The 25,163-nt window shown below is 28.0% G+C and overlaps 1 protein-coding gene across 2 annotated transcripts in view; it reads right to left on the bottom strand.

Annotated features, from left to right (window-relative positions):
* LOC113549331 (phosphoinositide 3-kinase adapter protein 1) overlaps positions 1-25,163 on the bottom strand; it is a 32,854-nt gene that overhangs the window by 1,235 nt on the left and 6,456 nt on the right. Inside the window, exons 2-16 of one of the 2 annotated variants that reach the window (XM_026950580.1) lie at positions 24,239-24,277; positions 22,469-22,728; positions 19,267-19,474; positions 6,662-6,797; positions 4,620-4,852; positions 4,257-4,435; positions 3,986-4,130; positions 3,711-3,862; positions 3,514-3,634; positions 1,958-2,575; positions 1,231-1,335; positions 1,009-1,160; positions 823-943; positions 590-685; positions 428-519 (exon numbers count right to left, since the gene is read on the bottom strand). In XM_026950580.1, the coding sequence (XP_026806381.1) occupies positions 428-519; positions 590-685; positions 823-943; positions 1,009-1,160; positions 1,231-1,335; positions 1,958-2,575; positions 3,514-3,634; positions 3,711-3,862; positions 3,986-4,130; positions 4,257-4,435; positions 4,620-4,852; positions 6,662-6,797; positions 19,267-19,474; positions 22,469-22,728; positions 24,239-24,254 (2,634 nt within the window). In that variant the 5' untranslated portion in view covers positions 24,255-24,277. Of the gene's footprint in view, positions 1-427; positions 520-589; positions 686-822; positions 944-1,008; positions 1,161-1,230; positions 1,336-1,957; positions 2,576-3,513; positions 3,635-3,710; positions 3,863-3,985; positions 4,131-4,256; positions 4,436-4,619; positions 4,853-6,661; positions 6,798-8,670; positions 8,982-19,266; positions 19,475-22,468; positions 22,729-24,238; positions 24,278-25,163 lie in introns of those variants that run through there. The other variant, XM_026950581.1, reaches the window with a different exon arrangement.

Genomic DNA, 25,163 nt, shown 5'->3' with positions numbered 1-25,163 from the left:
AGAGATACAGATAGATTTAAAGATACGTATTTCCATTTAAAACAAGCTGATATTGTTATTATACTACATGTTTGACGAAGTGACGACAGATTAAAAGCTTTAACAAAAAATGATCTAATACTGTGAACTGTTGTTATAATCGATGTATAATATATAAACATTGGTAAATAGTAAATGTATTACGTAACCATAAATATTTTACTTTAAACTAAAGTATAACACTGATGATAATATATAAAACTATATTATATAATAATTATTCATTTGTAATAAATTATTGTTTAACGGTGAAATATTATATTCATGTGTAAAAAAATGTACCTAAATATACATCAAAACACAAAAATCAGAAGAATCCAAACACAGCTACAGTTAAACGCGATTCACCTGTTCATAATTATATTTTATTTTTTATTTTATACATTACCTTTCCGTCATCCAAGTTGTCTTGTTGGATTGTTTGGTTGTCGTTCACGCTGCTTGTGCTTACAGTACTGGACCGACCACAAGAAGTAGAACCTGTTATGCATAACAATTAGTATAAGACATTTTTTTACTAATAAATTATTTAAATTAACAAATAACTTACTGCTCGAGCTCTGTAGACTAAGACTACTAGATGGTCTTTTAGAATGATTTTCTGAACCACTTCTTTTCGTTAAGTTTTCGTGTGAAATTTCAGAATCTGTAAATATAAATGTTAAACGTTTAATTTGATTACTTTGAACAATACATTTAGTAATAGTTTAATAAAAATAATACATATTTAAGTGAGTATAAAAGAATAATATATTAATGTATTACAAAATAAAAGATTCTTACGTTTAGATTTGTTTTTGCCAAAGAATTTTTTGATGCGATCGAACGGAGTAGGTCGTTTCAATTGATCTTTCATCCGTTGTTGAATTCGATCATATTCGACTCTCATTTGATTCAGTTGCTCCTATAAATATATTATTGAAATGTATTTACACGACCATCAACGACTAGCCTGAACCATCTGTTTACCTGTTTCTCTTTGAAAGACTGTTGCACGTCATTTCGATTTTTCCACGTTTCGACTAAATTTTCCACCTCGTTAATGGTTAGAACGTTATTCTTAAAATCGTGTATGATTTCCAATAGTTCATCTTGAGGCGTAGACAACATTTGATTACTACCTATATTCGAAAAAAAAATGTATGTTACATTTTAAAATTTAAATGGTAAATAAAAAAAAAAAATGCATACCACGAGAACTAGGAATCGAGAAATCATTTCTATTTCCAGTTGATTTATTATTAATGCTATCGTTCAACGATAGATTTGCTCGCAAATAGTTGGCGGATCCCAGACCTTTAGTTAGAAACGAAGAAAGTGAATTAATTAAAATTATATATACACAAGGGAGTCGATTGAAAAAGTTAATACGAGTTTAAATATTTTTGGTATAGTTGTTTTTAAACTCGATTTAACTGTTTCAACTACAACTATACAAGATTTACAATCTACTTAGCTACTGTAAGGTCCAGATGTTGATGACGTTTTAATTATTTTGAAATGAATATTTTATATAATGGTTTAAGAAATATAAAGTACCTAGACATTTTTATTTTTTGGGTATGTTGTAAAAAATTGCACGAGGTGTATCAAAAATCAAAATCGTTTTTCACCATACATACGATGATTCAAAAGTAAATATGAATATTATCATAGTCGAGTTCTAATTTATACATTTGAATTATATTGTAAGTATTGCATTTGTGCTCAATCTTATAACATTATACTATAGTAATTATCGCTATGAGCCGATAGCGACCATCAGTGTTCTGTATTGATATCTCAAAATGCGGTTTTACGCAAATAAATAATTTACAATAAAAAAAAAAAAAAAAAACCGTTTCGAGGACATGTGCAACACCGGGGCCCTACTATAATGTACGCGAATTCACATCCGGTGGGTGAGTAGGCTACTCACTGTTGGAACTCATTTCCAAGTAGCCCAGCGGCGACGGGACCGGGTCGACGGGCGAGGAAGGCACCGCAGGATGGGTGGGAGACCACGAACCGCCCGCCGGACTGTACGGCCGGCCGTTGGTGGGCACCTGGTAATTGGTGGCGAAAATGGACTGCGGCGGCGGCGGTATCTGATAGTTGAACATGGTCGCGTTGGTCGTGAGTGGCGAGCCCACGTTGGTGTAACAGTGGTTGGGCTGGTGCGGATGGGCGACGGCCGCCGGCTGTTCGGCCACCGGCCTGGGCGCGGGCGGCACCAGATAGCTGTCGTTGAGCGGCCGCGGCAGCATGTAGTTGGCGTCCGGGTCGTCGCCGCCGACCGTCTGCTGGTGGTGTCCATCCGATATGCCTTTGAGTATGCTATACATGCTGGTCAGCTCGGTCATTTGCACGTACGCCCGCAGCGCCTGGGCGAGCTTCTGGTGGTTGGACGCCTCGGCCACGTCTGCGGGAGTCATCTGCGACGCGTTCCGCAGCTGGCACGCCTGTTCGCCGCCCGGGCTCTCCAGCAAGTGCCACGACAGTTTCTCCAGCCCGTGTTTGGCGGAAAAGTGCAACATGGTCGGGTATTCCTCGTGACCTGCGACCACACAATCCAATTGTTATAGATACGCCTATTATTATATTATATGCACGATATTATGGTTCATAAATGTAAACGAGCGGGCCCTGCAGCGGACTATGGGTATAACCGACTCTAGAATTTATACTCGAATTTTAAGGGCATCTAGAGTTTTCATTTTATTGGCGATTCAAAATATGAAAGTAGTGAAATTTATAATTATTAATGTGTGTGACCTTAATTAGTATGGGGCGAGATCTTGCTACTAATAAAAACAAAAACAATGTGTAAAAAATAATAACAGTGTACACAGGTATGGAATTTTAATTTGTTTTTGTGTTGTGGGTAGGAGGGAATTAATTATGTAATTAACCGGTTCAAACAAAATAAACGTAGATACCAAACCTTTTTGGAAAAGTTGACAAAAAATTGTAAACAAAATGTAAAAATGTTAAATGAATATGAAATAAATATACTATACTTTTAATAAAAAAAACTATAGACATTGTGAAATATACTAACAATTATATAATAACTCATATAATTGTGTTCCAATAACATTATTTATTGTAGTATTGTGCGTTTATAATGTTTATTACGTAATTTTTCGTGTGCGACTCTTATCATTTTTAAATAATTAACGTACATTTATATATTTATAAATTGTGTCCGTTAATTTACTGAATCTCAGATTGTTATAAATTAAAATAATTTGGTTGATTACCGATCGAATAAATTTGTTCTATCCTAAAAATGTAACTCTTGAATTATTTAAAAAAATAAAATAAAATTTAGATCTAATGCGATTAATAGTGGTTTGTGTATAATTAATTATTCGATGTAGCCGATGTAGGTATAGAGATTAACGAAGAAAACTCGGAAAAACATATAACAATGAATGTTGGCATAGACACTATATGACTACTATATATTATGCAATGTGATTATCAACTTACAATATTGGAATCGAGATCCAGCTGGTTGAAGTAGATGAAAATTGGGCGGAACATTCTTCACATAAGCCGTGACCAAAAACAAATCTAATTGTTCTCTATCGACGGGATTCAAGCCAAACGTCTAGAGAAAATACACATAATTTATTAATTATTTCGTCCATAACAAATTATATTATTAAAAAAAGAATTATGCTTACTTGGCACAAAAAATTTAATGGATTGTCCAACGAACGTATCAACTGATCTAATTCTCTCATGCGGCTTTCGCACTTTACGGAACGTTGGCCCAACGGCTGGCCATTTTTTTCGACGATAACGTTTACCAAGACAGATACTTGCAAACAACTCACTGTAATGAACAATGTCATATGGTTATTGTTTTTTTTTTTTTAAAAAACAAATGTGTAATTTTATCAGCATATAAATATAATACATTTATACATATTATTTTATAATATGCATTTGTACTAACGCGGCATTTTAAATTGTAGCGTATACGGATTTCTTCTCGTTACGTTTGTCACTTCTATTTTATGCCCGTTTTTATCCACGGTGATTATGACATTGTCTTCCGATACCAATGGTTCTGATAATAAGACGATGAGTTTATTTTGACCCTGTTAACAGTCGATTGATTAGTGGATTAGTAAAAAAATACACTTTTTATATAATAGTAAGATTACTATAGTCGTTTATGTATATTGTATATGTATATAATACTGTATACAGACAGGTGTACTCACGATTTTGATCTTTTTGGGAGTGATGGAGAATTTCGTATCTTCTTCAGGCATACTAACCGCCTTTTGAACATGCATCGATTTACTAAGAATATCCATAGACACTCCGTAAAAATCACCTACAGATTCTCGATCTTGATCTTTCACGGCCATTTTTCTCCACTTATCGTAGTCTATCAGTACTGTAATTACGATTAAAAATAGTTTTCGTTATGGTAACATAAATACATATATATTGACGTATTGTTAACAAATACTGTAAATATTTGGTAACAGATCGCTAGCTTCTTCCGGTTTAAACTGTATTGGTTATATGTTATAATAATACTAAATAAGTAACGGAACAATATGAGGAGCAGCACTCACCAGTTTTGTGTTGATCAGTTACATCGGATTCTGTAACACCAACTAATAAAGCCAACATACGATTGGTTTGAAGCAATGCACTTAGACAATCAGAACGACCAGTATGTGCGAGCACTCGTTCTAAAAATATCGGACAAACCAGTACAATCTGTAGTCGAGCTTGACTACATCGTTCCTGGCGCGGTGCTGACATTACATCAGACAACACATCTTCTAATCTTACTCTTTGAATTCTGAAATAAGTATATTATGATTTAATAATATTATATATTTGTATGAGTTTTTAAGTCATTGTGATGATTTTTAGAAGAAATAACTAAATTTAGATCATATATCTTATAAGTGTGATTAACTTGTAACTTGTAAGTCAACAAGACTACTGATTACATTAGACTATTTACAAACATTTTAGTTACATATATTTTTTTTTTACTTAATTTTCACAAAAAAATAAGACAATATCACTGTTATGACGTGTTAAATTAGTTTTTAATACCACAATCTGATTGAAATCAATTAGAAGTTAAAATTCGTGAAACTAAAATATTAAAAAAAATATGTAAATATAGTTTTAAACGCAGTAAATATAAATAGATTTTTTTTTACTAAGAAAAATATTATATTATGAACATATTTTAAAATATGGCCGTAGTTTTTCTGTGTAAGTAAAAAAAATAATTGAACCCTACTAAATACGACGCATACCTATACTATCACTATAATATGATGAGTAATAATTAAAATTAATCTGAGAGAAAACTACTTGTTAGATGAGTGCTATTATACTTTGACCATTGGACATATTCCAAAAACATGCAACAGTAATCTTATTTAGTTTATAAAAGCATTAGCTTAATTCTGGGAATTAAAACTTTTAAAATACCTACTTAAAATATGAAAATGTATTAGTCATTTTAATAAATGGTTCTAGAAATATTCCAACAATAAGCGTCTACAGAAAACTTTATCAACCACCCATGCAAATCGTAAGAACATTCATTTTTAGAAATATTGCGGCGCAAAATACTCTAGATGTTCATAGATTTACTGATATCTTAAACAGGTATACAAGATTCTTAAAATGTATGGTAGTTGATTTTAATTGTTTTTCAAAAATCTAATAGAAATTCTGTATAATATATAGTATATACAGTATGTATACGCTGAGTTAAAAAATTATTATCAAAACTTGAGTGATCAAAAAACGGGATGATAATAGCTATATGTTTTATGAGTTATAACTTAACAGTATATAACATATAATTGTATGAAATATATTACTTTAGACATTCATAGCCGGATTTACTTCTATAGTGAAAGTAAGTAAAGTAAGATAATTGATAACATACAATTGAACCATCAATTGTTTATAATAACTGTTAAGTAACTGATTTATATTAATATAGAAAATTCATAATTATACAAATAATTACTACTTACAAAAAATAAATATTGTTACAATGAAATTCTTAATGTATTACACACATGTAATGTAAAAATTCCTGCTAATAATATAAGTAACTCAAGTAAGTATAGTAAGTACTCCTCGATAGTTCTATCGTACTATGAAATAACACATTAACGTTTTAATAACGTTATATATAGGTTATAGATACTAAATATTTCTATTATATTATAATAAATCATAATACATATCATGCATATATTCAATACATATACGTCATAATTTGTACACCGTGTCATCATAATATGTCATTATTTTTTTATAGATAGCGTTTAATATTAAGTATACCGTATAAACTTATAATATATTATGGATGATGTAGAGTGTAGACGTATAAACAGAATGTACCACGTTTTTCCTAAACCCAATTATTGTTAATCGTTAACGATTTAATACTTATATCGTGTCATCACCTCATATATTTAAAGCATTGACAAATAATTTGAAACAATTCGTGTGTAAGTCCATATAATATTATACTTATCAGTAATCACTAATTTCAATGCAATTATTTCATATGACTTCTCGGCGGTCATACACGTCTAACGCATATAATAAATAGGTACACTATATTTACCTGTATTGTGATTTGTTTTCCTTTTGATTGAAATGTTGAAAACATTGGATGAGGAAATTAATCCACATCATAGCGGCTTCGCTGTCGCCGCTCGAGACGATAACGATGTCCAAACAGTCGGATTTCATGCCCATGCCTGTGATCAAACAATACAGACGGTTTTTTTGAAATGCAAATATTTACATAATCATTCCGATATATTTCTCACTATTTCTATCTCTCTCTCGCTCAATATACATTATAAAATACAATATACCTAATACAAAGTTCAAGACTACAGCAAGACGCCAAGACGACGATATAAGTCGTATAGTGTGCGCAGTGTACACTCTGGCGCGTACCTGGTACTTGTACATTATATTTACCGTTTGGCGTTTTCCCCCCCGAACTAGCCGTTATCTGCATTGTTTAGGACTACTATTATAGGAGGTGTCCTCGATGAACCGTACTTTATAAACATATACACACACAAAATATTATTATTATTTTAATTTGTACCGGACAGTGGTTTCCTTCCGGTTAGCGTCAACAGACTGCTACGGCTACCCTACCTACTATGTATATGTATTATGCAAGACGTGCAGTATAGTCTCTCCGGCCAATTCATCATAATAATATATAAACGCGTTTATACTATACCTGTTGCTATAATATTATATGTATAAAATATAAATATATTATCGTTATGGTATATGTACACTGCAGCTCTACGATTTGCATATCCGGCACGTGAGTACGTAGGTAACATTATAATATATATTATATATATCTATTACAGACGGGGGTGGGACAGGAGCACGCGCGAGTGCGCGACACTGGGAAAATATTATAATAATATATAAATATATATTTAGGACGTGGCGCCAAAATGAACGTCAACGTTTAAGTGTCAACGTCGCGTAGTGTCACGCGGTGTATTTACTAATTAATATTATTATTATTAACCACCAACGTGCGCGCAAAAAAAACGATAAAATAAAAAATAACATTTTAAAATTCTGCAACTGCGTGAGCGTCCACTAGTCGCGCATTAGTTGATTTTACGACTTTAGTTTCAAAAATGAATTTAAATACCTACCTAGTTTATAATAGAATATAATATAATCAGTTAAATTTGCATTAATAATTCAGTACTAATGATAACATGATCATATAATATACGATGAATAGACGACTTTTTATTTGAATATTTAGACTTCATAACTATAGTAAAACGTTAAACGGCTCAAACAACTTAAATAAACATTATTTTTTTTAATTTTTAATTTGCTCTATAACAATAAGCTGTTTAAGTTAGATCTAAACGTAGTTACTTGCATATTTCTTATAAATACATTCAAAAAAAAGTTAATTAATTGAAAATGATTTAAGACTTATAAACATTTCTAACTTATTTATAAGTTATTTATCTAATGAGTTTTTCAGTAAAGTCTAATTCCAAACAATTTTTCAATTTCTAAATAAAATATCTACTAAGTTTGAATGATTGTAAAAACATTCAATAGAATTAATATAATATTCTTTTCTGTATATTTAATCAAAATATATGGGAATTTAAAGCTAAATTTGACATTTAATAATCTATACAAACTTTTTAGACAAAAAAGTGGTGATCGTCTTAATTAATTTTTGTAATAATCTCCTGTTCATTTGAGATCACATAAATACGTCATGACTTGTAATAACCGACGATTGTAATAAGTAATTAATTTTTTTTTTTTTTTAAATAATATTAGTATATAATATGCAGTGGAATAAAAATATTTTATCCAAGGCGTAGAGGAAAAGCCGAGGGAGGACAATTTATAATATGTTACTATAAATCGGCGAGCATTTAGACTGAAAAATAAACGGGCCACAACATAAAACTGTTTTATTCACGTCTACTAGAGCTACTAGAGCGATAATAATATTATCAACCTTTAACGAAAAACACCTGATAATCGTCACAAGACTACAATATCGGAAGACGCTGCAGCATGTTATAAATTTTAAATTTAAGAACTCACTTAATGCTTCAGATATTATGTACTCGGACTGTGGACGATGTAGGCTGTTACTGAATGTTGTATTTTATTTTTGTACTGCACGATTTATCCACAAACGCCAATACAACGCACACGAAAATACGTGTACACGCCGAAATTTATAACATTAACAACGAATCGCACATGGAAAACAACTTGACGAAAACGGATTCGGACCAGACGGACCAACGTTGGACGTGCGGACAGACGCAGCCACTGACGAATATCAACGCTGATGTCGACAAACACATTTGCGGACCGAGCGGGCGCGATTAATATTATCCGGACGACGGTAGCGTTGCGTGTCGTGGGTACCTACTCTGTGCGGTTCGGTTTAAACCATAGCGACAGCCCAAACGGTGTCTTAATATCATTATCATTGCCGCCACCACTACAGCGTTTCGTATCGCATAATGGCATGATATCATAACATATAGTAACATATAATTAATAATCATAATTTAGGTACATATTATTAATTACTGGAAGCTTAGCAATCGCACGTCTGACGTCCGTACAAGCAAATTTTATACATATACAGCTATACGTATATACTCGTATAATACCATTGATGAAATATATTATATTATATTTTATCAATGATAATACGTACCTATGATTAAATCGTCATTAGGCATTTTATTGTGACACCTATCACTTCTATCACACATATGGCCTAATATTTATAGTCCAGCAGCACTTGGAACTTGAAAATTAGGGCTAATATAAAGGTATATAAGTATATATGTATCGAATGGTCTGAGACACTGACAATACGGTACATAATGAGTGTTATTATAATACATTTATATTATGAATAAATTGTGATTGGGTGGGTACTGGGTAGAGTTGATAAAGTTCTATATTATAAAAATTAAACCGAAGTAAATCGAAATTCGAATGGGTACTATATTTAGTCGTAATATTATGTATATAATGCGACTTATTACACGGAAAAACAAATAAATATTTTCTATGCCATTATAAATTATAAGTTATAAGTTTATAACCATTACTATACAGCAGTAGTGAGATATTAATATCATAATTTCGATGTACAATCTACGATATAACAAGGATCGTGTTTGATCCCCCAAGGATATTATAGTAAGTCCTACGTAACTGGGTAAAGTCGAAATTAATATTTGCACCCCGCCTAGGCACCAAACCAATATTCCACCGGTGCGCGGCGTCCCACCAACAGGTGTAACGTGTTGGTATACTGTGTGGATTTACTAGATTTACGTTTTATTAAAACTCACAGATATTAAAATATATGTAGGTGCGAAGAAATAAGAGAAAAACAAATTAAGCATCATCACAACTTGACATTGTTTACAAACAATAGTCAGTCTTATTTTTTTGTGTAATAAAAAGATACAATTACGGATTATTGTTTTTAATTTTAATTTTACATTCGCGCGATAAATAGTTAGCACACACAATTTTGAATTAAAGAAAACTTTTTATTTTATTTTAAACTATATAATATAAGTTTTAGTGTAAATTTTAAAAATAGCTTTAATTTTAAGAATGTAGAATGTTCTTATATATTTAAACTATTGGTACAGACATAAATCCAGGATGTCTGTACGGTCATATCATTGTATTATATATTTAAAACGTATACTTTTATCATGACGGTTTTTAAAATTTAAAATGGCCAGACAAAACTCTAAAAATAAAATAAACGTTTATAAAAAAAAAGAATTAACCTTGTCCGACGTTCATCTTTGTTAGTTATTATAGGTATATTAAAATTTGTTTATATTTAGAGATGTTAAAATTGTATAGACGATTGTGCAATAATTTTGATATAATTTTCACCGTATAAATTTTTAAGCGTATCTGAAGTCCAATTTTTATTTAATGAATATTTAAAATGATTATGACGATACGTACATACTTTTATAATTATTTGATGTTAACAGTTGTCAGTTTTGTACTTTTATGTTGTATTATGTATTTGAAAAGCCTTAGCTCACCTTAAATGATATTTCATCATCCAAAGAACTTGAAAAAATTTCGTTCTGTGTGTAAATTTTTGTTACAAAACAAATTTTAATACAATTTAACTAAATCGTTTTTTATACGAATTAAATGAAAATAAAAAAAAACCATAGCCCACGCTTTATACGTACAAGTGCATAAATTTAATTATAAAAAAATTCTCTTCACTAATGATTATTGACTACCTATATATCACAATTGTGGTCTGTAAAAAACATATTTTATGAAAAAACCTTTTAGAAACACACACCATTATTATTTGTTTTGAACATGCTTTTATAAACTATCGATAGTACAATTATTTCGAAGAAATAGTATCAAATTTACAACAGGAAGCGAAGTCGATAAGTAACGGTAGCCGGTTTAATCAACTTTAGTAATGTCGTAATGACATTGACTTGAATTAACTAATTATAACAACTTATAAGCATGTATCATCTATATGAACTATATATAAATGTACAAGCTAATCTACATCTATAACCGGCTACAATGCATTGGTATATATTTAATCAAAGCATTATGATATATTGTTCAGTTGTACAAATTATTTGTATAATAATTATTGGTTTAATAAATAGTAGTATAGCCAGTATAGGTATATAATATAATATGTTTATGTAATAATATATTTATCTTTTAGAGAAATAAAAAAAAAAATCATTATTCTAGTCCAGCGAAAAACCGTCCATAACCAATCATATTATATTTATTATATATATATATAATATGTGTACCATAATAATATTATGTACGGCTTTAAAACCCAGTAGCAAATTGTTAATGCGCATCGCGGTCCGTGTTACGACAACGGAATTACAATACGAAAAAGTTTCTACATTTAAGGCATAGGACGTATATTATTATATTAATACACGTAGGTACCTATACACACACATATGTATATATATTTATATATTTATTTATACACACAGTATACACTTTGTTGTTTCGGATGACGCAAAACGTACAACTTGACGCTTCTATACAGTTTGAGTCGCAGCTGGGAAATTGATATTCACATCAACCAAAACACTGATGGTTTCAGTTGTGGTAGATTTGAAATTTATTCATTTATTTAACACGTATACCGTAGTGCGCCCATAATTATCATTATATAGTTTTTACGCCTTTGGAGGACTGCTGCACATGCGTATACGTTTGTAGTTTTGTACGATATGTGTATAACAATAATACTAATACTAAATAATTTACAGATAGAAATCGATATTCAGCTTGGGTCACTGATAATTGACCGTTTTACACAGTTGAACGTGATGTATATAGCTTATAGCATAGATGACCCTATTAGGCTTTCAGAATATTTTACCGCGGCAGATAATAATAATTAAGTTTTTAGAATGTAACGAATTACATATACAACGATAACGCGTTGAATCGTGTTTTAAAGATTTACAATAGTCAATGACATATATATATATATATCATACGTGAAATCTGTCTGTTTAGTGGACACCGATGAAATAAAAAAAAAAATAAATAATAAGCACAAATAAAGGACTATAACGTCTACAACAAGGAAAATATTTCATCTGTCCTGTGTTCTGTATACTTCTGTGTACCTATACACGCGCAAGGACTGTGGAGTATGGTGTAATAATTTATTACTAATAAACTGTAGCTTTCTGAAATCGTATATGATTGTAGATACATGTCGTTAAAATTACGGTGTACATTATTAGAAATAATTTAATTAGAATTTTGGCAAGTGTTTTTTTTTTTAAAATTAAGAAAAAGTTATTGTTTGTATTATTGTAACTATTTTTTAAAAACTTGAATTATAAAATAGTTTAATGTTACTAAAATAGAAAAACAATAAAAATCAACATTTAAAAAATACTCATCACAAAACATGAATCAAATTGTTTTTCTTAGTTATTCCTATTTTTTATTTTAGGACATGACCTTAATTTAAACCATTTAAACACTCTAATCGTAAATTTTGAAAGTGTAGAGAATGATTTTAGGTATAATAACTTACTCCACAGTCCGCGTGAATAAAGACAATTGATGATCACTAAAACAGTATGTGCCTACAGATTATATTATTTCCATTACATCAAGATGTGCCAAAAAAATAGACATTTCACGATAATAATATCACACATCGATAAAAATTAAACTTTTTTGTTTTAACGTAATTTATGAAATTAAAACATATTTTAAAGTCACCTATTCCACTGAAAGTAATTTAAAAAAAGCGAAAGTAATCGTTCTGCTACACATTAGATGTCGAGTGTACCTATCTCATTATTGAGGAGTAAGTCAATGTACCTATTAATGTTATAATGTACGTGTTTTATTATGAATAAAAAATTGATGATGAATTTTTTAAACATTTTTTTCGATATTTATAAAAAAATAAAAATTTCAAATATTTATAAATATCTCAAAAAGATTCAAATTATTTATAAAATTGTACTATATATATTATACATTTTGAAAATGTTTTGTAGACAATATATTATATATAATACTTGTATGTAGATAAGTATTTTAGAATTTTTAATTATCAGTTTGTATGTCTTAATAAAATATAGATTTTAATATGTTTATACATATTAAGGTACCTATACCGACTACTTTAAAATAATATAACTTAATTTTTTGATGATTTGCTATGTACATTTTTTTTAATACAAAATATGAAGGTTATACAATAGGCACAATACAATATACTAATATACATATTACATACATTTAAGGTAGGTAATAAAAAAATGATTAAAGTTGCGTGACTAAAAAGCCACCTATTGATATTTAGTGACGTTTAGTTTGGGATTAATACGAAAGAAATATAAATGGATTAAATTAGAAGATCACGACAACATTTCCTTTTAAGTCTGTGAAGAGGATACATTTATTGAAGATTGCTGTTTTTTCTCAATTTATTGTTCAAATCTCAAGGTATTTATGCGGAGGACTTGCAGAATAGAAACAAAAGGCGGACATTTGTAATCTTGTATAATATTTTTAAATACTTGCATTTTGTTTAAATCTGATTTTTTAGTCGATCTTTAAAGATGAATACCATATTAGCTTTAAAAGTGTTTTATGTCTTAGTAGTTTAGTTTTTAAAGTAGTAACTTTGTTCTATATAAAAGTTTAAAAAAAAAATCTAATTTTTCTCATTAAATAATAAAATAACGCATTAAGTGAATATAATAGCAAGATATTCTATAGCAATAATATTCTATTGTCCAGCATTACCATATCAATAATATCGATTGAACTACAAAGTATAGTGTTATAAATATTTTACTGTTTTCTGACTTTTAAAATACATTGTTTAATATTATTTGATTTGATTTCATGTTGTAGAGAAAATATTTTTTATTCATATACGAATATCGCAATAACTACAAACGCAGCTTGTAGTTAATAAATGCAGTTTTAAATTTATTTTAAATATTTACATACATTAATTATTCAAGTTTTAAGTGATACGAAAATAAATGTTTTATTTTAAGTTAGGACAATTTAAAAATCAAGAAAATTATAATACATTTTTTTTAAATAAAATGATAACATTAGTGTTTTCAGAACGGTATTATATTTTTATCCTAAGCTTATTAAATATTTGATAAAAATGATGAGTATAATAAAATTTAAATTAGGGAGTACTCTGTACGACTATACTATTGACTATGAAGTTATCAAAAATAAATAACCTTTGGAAAATAATCATTATTTGAATTGTAATACCTATTATTTTATATGTCATATTATAAAACATTATTATTTTTAAAAGGTAATTTATTTATAAATAAACATAATTAGTATTTAGATCTTGAACAGTATATAAAAGCCATTAATTTATCAACAATGTATGTTTGTTTATATTTTTATAAACATTTCTGTTTTGGATCTGTGAATATTAGCTATAGTTTAAGAAAATTTACTGGAGATTAAATAGAAACCCTATAAAAATGTATATTATTTTAAGACCAAATATAAATAATAACAATTTTCTTGGAAATTTTTAAAAATCTGTAATAAATAACTACACAGTTTCATAATGTTGTTTTTATATGAACCCATTAAAATGTAGTAATTGTATATTATTATTCGGTCGAAATAATAGTGACATAAATGAAAAAAAAACATATATTTGGTTTTAGATAGTTTACTTGAATTCGAATTTAATTAATTTGATAATCTTACAAACATCAAAGATTAAGTATAAAATTAAAAATTTATATTGGTAATGTTTAGATGTGAGGAAAAATTATTCTTTAATAGGAGTTTTTATATTTTTATTATAATATAATTTATTTAAAAAAAAAATTAATTTTAAACAGACTATGGTAGTACAATTTTATAATTAAAATTTAATAATAGGATTGAAATAATTTGCTACTAAACTGCTTTAATTTAATCCTTAGTTTTGATGAGTAGGTGAAACGTAAATATTTATATTATTATTATTATTATTATTCTATATATTTAAATTTAATATTTGTAGTATCATTATGACTCATGGAAGTATAATAGTCAAAGACCATAAACTGATGATGGTGTATACACATTTATCAAACAATTTATTATTTGATAAAATGTCATTCTTTTAATCAACTTGTTAAGTTATAAAAAAAAACTATAATTATTTATTTTTATCATGGCTTATAATGTATATGTTGAGCTGTTTAAAATATGATGATTTTATTTACATTAATATTAATAATTATTCATCACATTATTATAAGGCATTTATTTATGATGTATAGGTAATAATATAATATAGTGCATCAGATAAAAAAAATATACTTCCTTTATCTTATAAGACATAATATTAGGTATAGAGTAGGTAAAAATCATAGTTTATGTTTGTTACCGTTGTAATCGTACTGGTAGGCGTAGGTTGTATTGTCTGCATTGGTAATTGGTATTCTTAATTAAATTATCATAATAGACGTTCTGTCCCAAAAATAAATAGAAGTTAAAAACTTTTTTTAAGAACCTTTAATATTTACGTTGGAAATTGTATCTGATTATTATTATTTAATAATATTTATTACAATTAAAGTCAGTAAATATTTACTTAACGCTACGTAGGTACTTATATATAAATATTGAATGTATAATTTAATGCTAATTTCAAATAGAAAAACTAAAGATTTTATAAAGATAAAATCAATTAACAATAATGAATATAATATCATATTCAAAATGAACATTATAGTGTAAAAAAATTGATCAATATACTTATAATTAACTACTAGAAACTTAACTAAAAAACACCAGCGACAGTATTTGTGTAAAGTCACTAATACTATTTAATCGGTGCGTTTCGTAACTTTATAATATATTATAATATAAAATAAAACATACGCATTCCATCAAATCATCAATACTTCTAATCACGATATTATTTTATTAGGAGTCAGCTTAAAACATTTTATTATTTGTTTCTAAATGTGACTGTGACAAAAGTAATAAAATATAGATACAGAGTGATTAACAAAACATGCTTGACACCATTTATTCATTAGTTATGCATTTATACATACTCAAATTATCAACATTTTTAATTATACTTAAAGACCATTTATTCAATTACCTACTTATATACGAGTATATGTTATGCTAATTAAAGAGTGCCATGGGACAACACAAACTTCTTTTTTTTTTGAATAAGAACCATTATTTTAAATTCTGACCGGAGCGAACAATTTCTATTATTATTATGATTTTACAATAACGTGTATATTTTTTTGTGCCTGTTGTCAACTTTTTTAAGCATTAAAAACACTTAAATTATTAAATTTCACATTTGAAATTAATAATTAACAATTTTCAAAATTGTTTTCCGTTAGTAAATTAGACATTTTTTTTTTATTTTCCAAACATTATTTTGGAAAAACAAATATTTACACATCCCCGATTTTCAAAAATTTGTTATGTAAATTTATGTTAATTAGTTGAATTATTATAAAAGACTATGAAGTACTGTCCTTAGTAGTTAGTACATATATTTTAACTTCTTAAAAACGACAGAAACTATTTGTTTAAATTTCGACTAGGATACATTAATATTTATAAAACAAAAAATATATTTATTTAACACTTTAAATTAAACAAGAGGAGTTTTCATTTGAAAAAAAGAATTTTATATGCCCATAGGATGTCTCTTATTTTTTTTTCAATCTCAACATTTCAAAATATAATTCTTAAGTATATTTAAAAATTCTAACCACCAGAAATTGAATGTGTACATTATTAAAGGATACAAAGGAAAAGAGCATGCTTGGTGGACCGCTCCGTATATACTTATACTATAAATTACGAATCAGACGTGATGATGGTTATTAATAATTTAAAAATAAAATGATTTATTATTCTTTATTAGTTATTGCCTTACGAATGTTGTACTTTAAATTGTAGAAGCCAACGCCGTACCATTGAAAAAAAAAACTCGCTAGACGTAGTAAACGCCAGCCGTAATCCGGAAAGCCACATGCGCATGTGTGTCGTATGTGTTGCGTACCAAAAGGAAATGGTATAATAATAAAAAAAAAATGAATAGTTACTCGAAAAATGTACATGTACACATAAACTACAATTGCATACATCGTCAACCCTTTTTTTCGTTATTTATATAATCGTTTAGCAAACATTTTAGTTCCATCTGCAGGTACGGAAATAAACATCCTTATAGTGTACCACGGCGAGAACACGTGCTACTAAAGTAGCGGACTGAAACTATTTTAAGCACTTCCCTACTCAATAGTCACCCCCTCTAGAACGCATACTCAGACCGGTAGACGGCTGTTTTGTTTAGCCAACACTTTATTATTTTTATGGAATTGTTTGTATACAGGAACTACACTACGAGATGTAACGAAAGTTTTCTCGATCACATATAAATCCTATGCACAAATAATAAAACATAAACGAATAAAAATTAAAAACTAGGTTTTAAAAAAATAACCCTAGAAAAACTTAAAAGCTCTCCAAACAGCAACCTTTATAATATTTTTTTAGTAGTTCACTAGTGCTCAATACAACGGTAATCTTATATATTATTTCAATACGCTCGAAGTAGTATTACTTTATTAATATATTATTGTGTTTTGTTTGATATTTTAAAAAGATTAATAGGTAGCCTATTATGGATATTGTACAAATATATCAAATAATAAATTTAAAGATAATTTTTTAACATAAAATGTTTGTGATATTTATCATTAATCTAACTGATAGTAATTCAATAAATTACCAACTGTTTTGAAAAGGGTTGTAAAATCAAATTTTTAATAATTGAGTATATCTATTATTTTATTTTTAACTATTTACCTAATCAAAATTTTTCATTTTAAATTTATCTACATGTGACACTGCAGTTACTAAATAGTAAATATATATTGCTAATTAACTTATATTTAATATGTAAATAATTATACACTAACAACATTTACTAATAATCATGTAACTATAAAGCAAAAATTGTAAGTATAGATGTTATCATTATACATGCTATAGCTTAAACATAATTTATACAAAATTAAACCTCAATTTAATAATTTATATATTATAGATAATGTGAATACTGGTGAGATGAAAAATTATTAAATCATATTTTTTTTTATAATTCATAAGAAAACATTACAATGAAAGTATATAAACTTGTAGACATTTACTCTAAAAATAAAATTCTGCAATCCACGTTTGCTACTCAATTAGCTTGACCTAGTTTTTGGTGAAATTGCACTTTACAGTTGTACAGTAATGTTTTAAAGTATGGTAAAATACAAAAAAATGACTTAAGTAAATAATGCATCATAATTCCATTTTTAATTTTGAAAGTATTTGAGTACCTATTTATTTAATTATTCCGAGATGTTTGTCTACGATTTGAATATTTATAAATAATTTTATAGTAATTTATTAATGCATTTGAAATTTTGAAACCTATACCTTGTGTTAATAATGATTCTTCCAGAGTTATTAGATGAATGCGTATAATTCTACACTTTATTTTATTAATTATTTAAATATTTAGAATTTATTAATGAAAACTGACAAGAAAAATCAATTTTCAAATAGCGAAACTAGTTATTTTATTAAATGTACTGTGTTGAATCGTTTAGAAGAGATAATACATTTAATTTGAAAAGAGCATACAGTTATTATTATTTACGCATAAATATTAAATTTTAACTTTATAAATAAGAACGTTTATCAAGATCAAATATAAATTATAATTGAATAAATAGAAAAATAAACCAATATAATTGTATATTTTTTATGTTGATAAGAATTTGTTATTTCATAACTTTCTTCTCGATTAATAATTATTACTATAATTTTACGACTGTTGCGCTATAATAGTTTTGAAAACAATGCAAACAATTTTATCATAATACTTTCTAGTATTCATTTCCTACAGTCCAATAAAATCTATATTATACAGGTATAATATTTCGTAAAACACATCGACCGTTTGAATTGTGCGTGCGAAAACGCACAACGCAAAAAAAAAGTTATCGTAATAAAAGATTAGTACAAAACTTAATACGAAGCACAAGTCTTTAAATTACAAATTACCTTTGAAGTCGCCTGCTCGAGGAGCTTTCGCCATGCAGTCACTTAGCGGACGTCTGCTGGAATAATTTCCAAACGAGCTTATCGAGTGTCTTCGCCCCCCTCGAGCTGTAGATTTCAGGTTGCTGTACCGTACGTCACCGCTGCTACTGAAGAATACGTCACCGTCTGGTTGTAAGTCGCAGTGAACTAAATCGTGTTGTAGCGAATCCTACAATATATTATATAGAAACAATTAAATGACTATCAATTTTTGGTAATAATTTTCAAAGTAAACGTTATATTTGATTTATGATAATGCGCATTGCATGCAGTCGATATATACGACCGTACTAAAAACAAAAAAAAATCTGCAACAGCAAGTATCGATGATTATATTAACTATAAATATACAGCAATCACTAATATTTAGTATCGATTTAATATACATATTCGTATAGCCATATGGCCCAATTTAAGATGTAAGTATAAATATTATACATAAAAGGGAATAATAAAATGGTTAAAAATGGTATAATGGTTAATATTAATCATTATCGAAAATTATTTGAACATCAAGTGGATAATTTAAAAATAAATATGATGGACCAATTATGTATATATATATATATATATATAAATCTTTTCTACATATACATACCTATTAAAAAATTACATCTAATGTATATAAACATATACACAATACTAAGATTTGTACTCTAAAATACAGTGGCTATATTCAATAAACTTAATTACATAATAATAGGTAATCAAAATACAATAAAATGTCTACATTTAATTTAATTATCCAGTATTCTATACGGTAAGTATAAATCTTAGATCCGATTATAAATGCACAAGTATTATATTTAAAAAAAAAAATACCAGTAAATAAATTGGAGAGCTTTAAATTTATCAAAAAAACTTATATACAAATATTAATAATAATAAAACTTAGCACTAACAAAAAAAACAAATTATTTAATTTTAAGCCCTTGCTAATAATGTATACGATTTTTTAAGTTTGACGTTTAGATCAATGTTTAAAATTATTGGTTCAAGAAAAACAACAAAATACTATTACATTATCCATTGTTCATAAATCAAAGGTGTATTAGTGTACACAGTATTAGTAGTACACAGTTTTTTGTGTCAATTTTTTATCTTAACCTTCACCTTGAAACACATAAATGAGTGCCAAATAATCCGTCTACCCGTCCGTTTGAACTAATGATAAGAAAAAACCCTTTGCCAAAGACATTTTCGTTTACTAAGGATTGTTTTGTAAAATATTTAAGATAAGAAATGAGGGATCACTTTTAAAATTTAACCCTATCATGTATAGTTGTGTTATTTTTGGATTATATGGTTTATGTTTATACAGTTGTCGAGTTGTATAAGAAAAACTATTTGTCGGACTTTTATGACTTTCCAAACAAATAGATATATATATATATATATATTTATTATTGTGTACTTAAAATTCTTTTATCTCTATAAATTATACTGCTATAGACCAATAGCGCCCAACAACTGCACAAGTTATATTTTTAAAGTTTAATAATAATTGATGATTATATAATTAGAATTTTAAAAACAACACACGATTAATCAATAATGGTATTGTTATTATAGTTATTAATGACAAATAACTTATAAGTAATATTTTAGTTGTAAATATTTTGTCGCAAATTATTCCTTGTTTATTGGAATATTTATTGGTAGATAACCTTATTGTGAACGTATACATGACTAAATTGCATACAATAAATTTATCAATAGTTAAGTAGGTTAATCTAATGATCGCGATTAAATACTTGAGCATTAAGTATAAATATATATTATACTATTATAGTACCATTAGTACCTACAATATTACATATTACACCTACTTTTTTTAAACAACATCTTATTTCTTTCTATGTTAAACGCGTTATATATATATTTTGTAAAAAGACAATCATTTTACTTGTAGTAAAGTGACGTAAAATTAATGTTTAGAATGACTGTGTTATATCATCAGTCTTAAATCTCAACCTGTCATTTGTATGACTACTAGTAAACACGCAACGCACCCTATTTACTCAAGAATATTTATATGGTGTCCTTACACTTCAGTCTTTACAAATAATATATATGCGTTACGTACGAATTTATAATATTATTGTATAATTATATATAATATGAATTTAAATCACTAAGTAACAATAATAATATTAAATATTATAATGAATGATTGAACATTTGAACAATCGTCGAGTGGTTATAATAAAATATTATACTTGTAGAAAAGAATAGTCAAAGGTTTAAAAAATAATACACAAATGTCCATCATAAAAGTGAAGGCTATTTATTATTTATATCAAGTTTAAACTATTTGACTGATTGGATGATAGTAGAATTTATTTGAAGGTTTAATGTAAAACATTTCGAAATAGTAATGGTAGTATATAATATAATATATACACTATTGTATTAATACTTTATTATATTCGACACTGACACATAAGTATACACAAATACAATGAATATAAATGTACAAATAATATTTTGTTGTATTTATGCACGGAAAGAGCTTCTTAACAATTTATATTATTCAAATTGATATTGTTTAAAATATATTTAAAAAAATTAAACAGTAGTAACAATTAACCACAACTTTCCAAATTTTACAAAATTTTGGTATATAATATGTGATTAACCGTTTATTGAGAACTAATAATACAGTGATAACCGCAAAAATCAATAACAAGTTTCATAAATTATAATTAATTATTATTCATTTAAAAGAATTATTATAATTCATTTTTTTTTTCATACCATTTTGAATGGTAAAAAAAGCTTGTAAAATAAACAGTCAATTTTTTACTGGTAAAATTTTACCTTTCTAAATTTATCTCGTTCACATCTTTTCATACAAATTATATTATACTTAAACATCGATATATATACTCGTATAAGGATACAAATTTTAATAAGTGTATTGTTTAAACATTTTTAGTAGATTAATTTTGTTATCTAGATTAATGTGTATTTTTATAAAATCTCATTTTAGTTGAATACATTGGCCATACAATTTTGATTGCACATCAAAGTTTTTTAGATTGTGATTTAGAAAAACTTAAATTAATTATATTTTATATTCGGTCGTAATGTATATGTTATATGATTAAATCTCCGGCAATGAATTACAGTTAGTACTTAGTAGTAAGAATAAAAACCTTACCTTGTGACCGGTGCTAGCGTGTCTCCTGTGCTTAACTGATGGTGCTACGTCTGCCGGTCTAGGCTGTCCCATCACCAGTAATCTGGCTTCTTCAATGTTAGCGCTAAAGGACCTCGTTAGGCACTTGTTACCGCTCCTATCTGTCTTTCTGGTCCTGCCCATCGATCCGGTTTCTGTTTTGTTCCTGGCCATCCTCTGCCTATCAACCACCGGGACAACCCTCCGCAACCCTTGGTTCAACGCGAAATAAGATGGGTTGTCTACAATGATAAACAGTTGTTTACACATATATATATACATATATAGTTATTTTTCTTATATATACACTACATACACAATACTCGTTGATTATTTATTTTTTACACGCCTATTTTAGGGATTTTTTTTTTTATTTTTTTTTTTCTGTACATGTTTGAAATACTAATATTATATTTTTGTGTGAATAATGAACATATATAGTAGGTATACGTATTACGTACTGCGTATATATACATATTTTTTTCTCCGTAAACAATAGTGTAATGACGTTGTCCAGATTGAATCTTTTCTTTGGGGTTATAATTTTTCGGTAGGCTGATGGTAACCGTCCGCGTACACGCTGTTCATAAACGATTTACACATGGCACCAATCGTGTGTGCAATACTCCCCCCTCCCGCATCTAACAGTTCAGTTTGGGTCATAAAAAGACCGACCTTCTGGGGCCCTATTGTACAAACACGCGGTCGTATGTCTTTTGACTCGCCGCGCCGTCACTGACAGGAAACCGGACCCCGTAACACCAGACATCTTGACTGAATTTTGAGGTGAAATACGAATATCGGGAAATAATAATCCGACTATACACAATGCCATATTTAACGAATGTTGGCTGCATGCGCGGTTTTTGAAATCTACAAACGGAAAACATTAAATGCATCCGGATGTATAAAGTGATGTTTATATATATGTTGGTATACCTACGAATGTATTATATTTTATTACACGTCATCGTGGATTATAATATTATCTCGATGGAACAAGTGTGCTTAGTGTACTCGGAAGTGTATCTAAATATTACGCGAATTGTCTTTTCTAGCCGCCTTTCAAAAATACAACGAGATTTATAATATTTCGCCGACAAAACCACGTTTAAAGAAACGAACGTTTTAACGTAAATATGAATTATAATAATATACTCGTTAGGGTCGTAGGACCGTACCAGTTATCTACGGTTGGAAAATGTTAAATTTAGTGTGCTAAGAACGAGTAAATCGTATAAATAATATTATGATAGAAATTAATTTAATAATGGTTTGCTATTATGGTATAATAATGTTCCGCGTTATATTTAATAGACGATTTTAATGGTATAGGTTATAGGACAACGGCGGATGTATACTTATGTATAATGAGATCTCCGTGCGGTGGCACACTAAATCGTGTGTAGTCGGCGGCCCCGCTGTTTAAAAAAAATTTAATCGTTTTGAAAAGAAAACGTTTTAGAAATATATTATGATAATAATAATAATAAAAAAAATTATATATTATAATCGATTAAGTATTTCTAGTCACGGGGATGTTTTATATGCAGGAAGGGCGATTTAATGGGCATTGTGTGTGTACACGCGCACGCGTGCGTGTAAGCGTAGATAATATACAATATGCAGTATAATATAATATAATATATAGTGTGGTGGTCTTCTTATTTACTATGCACACGAGTGCATATGTAGCGCATAAGTTATTATTGAACATCATATTGTAGTAAAACCATCTTCAATGCTACTTACCCATTGCCGTATCCATTATACCACTAATTCTCAGGAAATCTATAAAAAAAAAGAATATAAAAACTTAGGTATATATTATACAAAATTATTTAGTATTAACTGTATACAAGTATATGTAAGGATGTATAGAATATTATTTTGTTATTATATTATACATTATTGCGAACAATGATCCGAATTTCTAAAAAATCCATGATTCAGAAATTTACGATACGTATTATATAGGTAAGTACATCACATTAAAGTTTGTTTCTTGAATTAATCAACACAAATTGAAGTGAAAAGTTTAGATCAGGGATTCACAATATTGGGGTGCAGTGAAATTGGATTAAGAAAATATAAATACATTATATGTATACACGTTTTCTACAGTTTTTAAAATATAATAAAAACCGGGGAAGTCGCTCTGCTGAGTATGTAGAAGGTGTCGATAATACAAATTTAAGTATAGAATGGTACCTATTTCATTATTAAATAATAGTGTAATAAATGTGTTGAATTTGAATTCAAGGATAAATTATTATTTACGAAAATCGACTCTGAATGAAGATAGCTACATAGACAGTCAGTCTATATTCCTTTATGGATGTTCAATTATATAATATATATTTATATCGCTATTAGTAATTTACGTTAGAGTTGAGTTTTATTGATGTTAACAAGGTTTTTTCATAAATAATTCGCATACCTATAGTTTATAATAATTATAAATTATAATAATCTAATTTCATATAAAATAAATATGTATAGTGGCTGATACTAACTTAAGTCAATACCGATGTAGCAAATACCATAGAGCAATGTAAATAGGATAGTGTAAGATCACACGGTATAAATAGCTTAAAATGAAAGTAAATATTTAAAACAATTTATTGTGTATACCTACTGTATAGCGAATAATAATAATATAATCACATGTTAGTAG

Source organism: Rhopalosiphum maidis, chromosome 1, assembly GCF_003676215.2.
Source record: "Rhopalosiphum maidis isolate BTI-1 chromosome 1, ASM367621v3, whole genome shotgun sequence".
In the NCBI taxonomy this organism is placed as follows: Eukaryota; Metazoa; Arthropoda; class Insecta; order Hemiptera; family Aphididae; genus Rhopalosiphum; species Rhopalosiphum maidis.
This window is presented reverse-complemented; position numbering and strand designations above follow the sequence as displayed.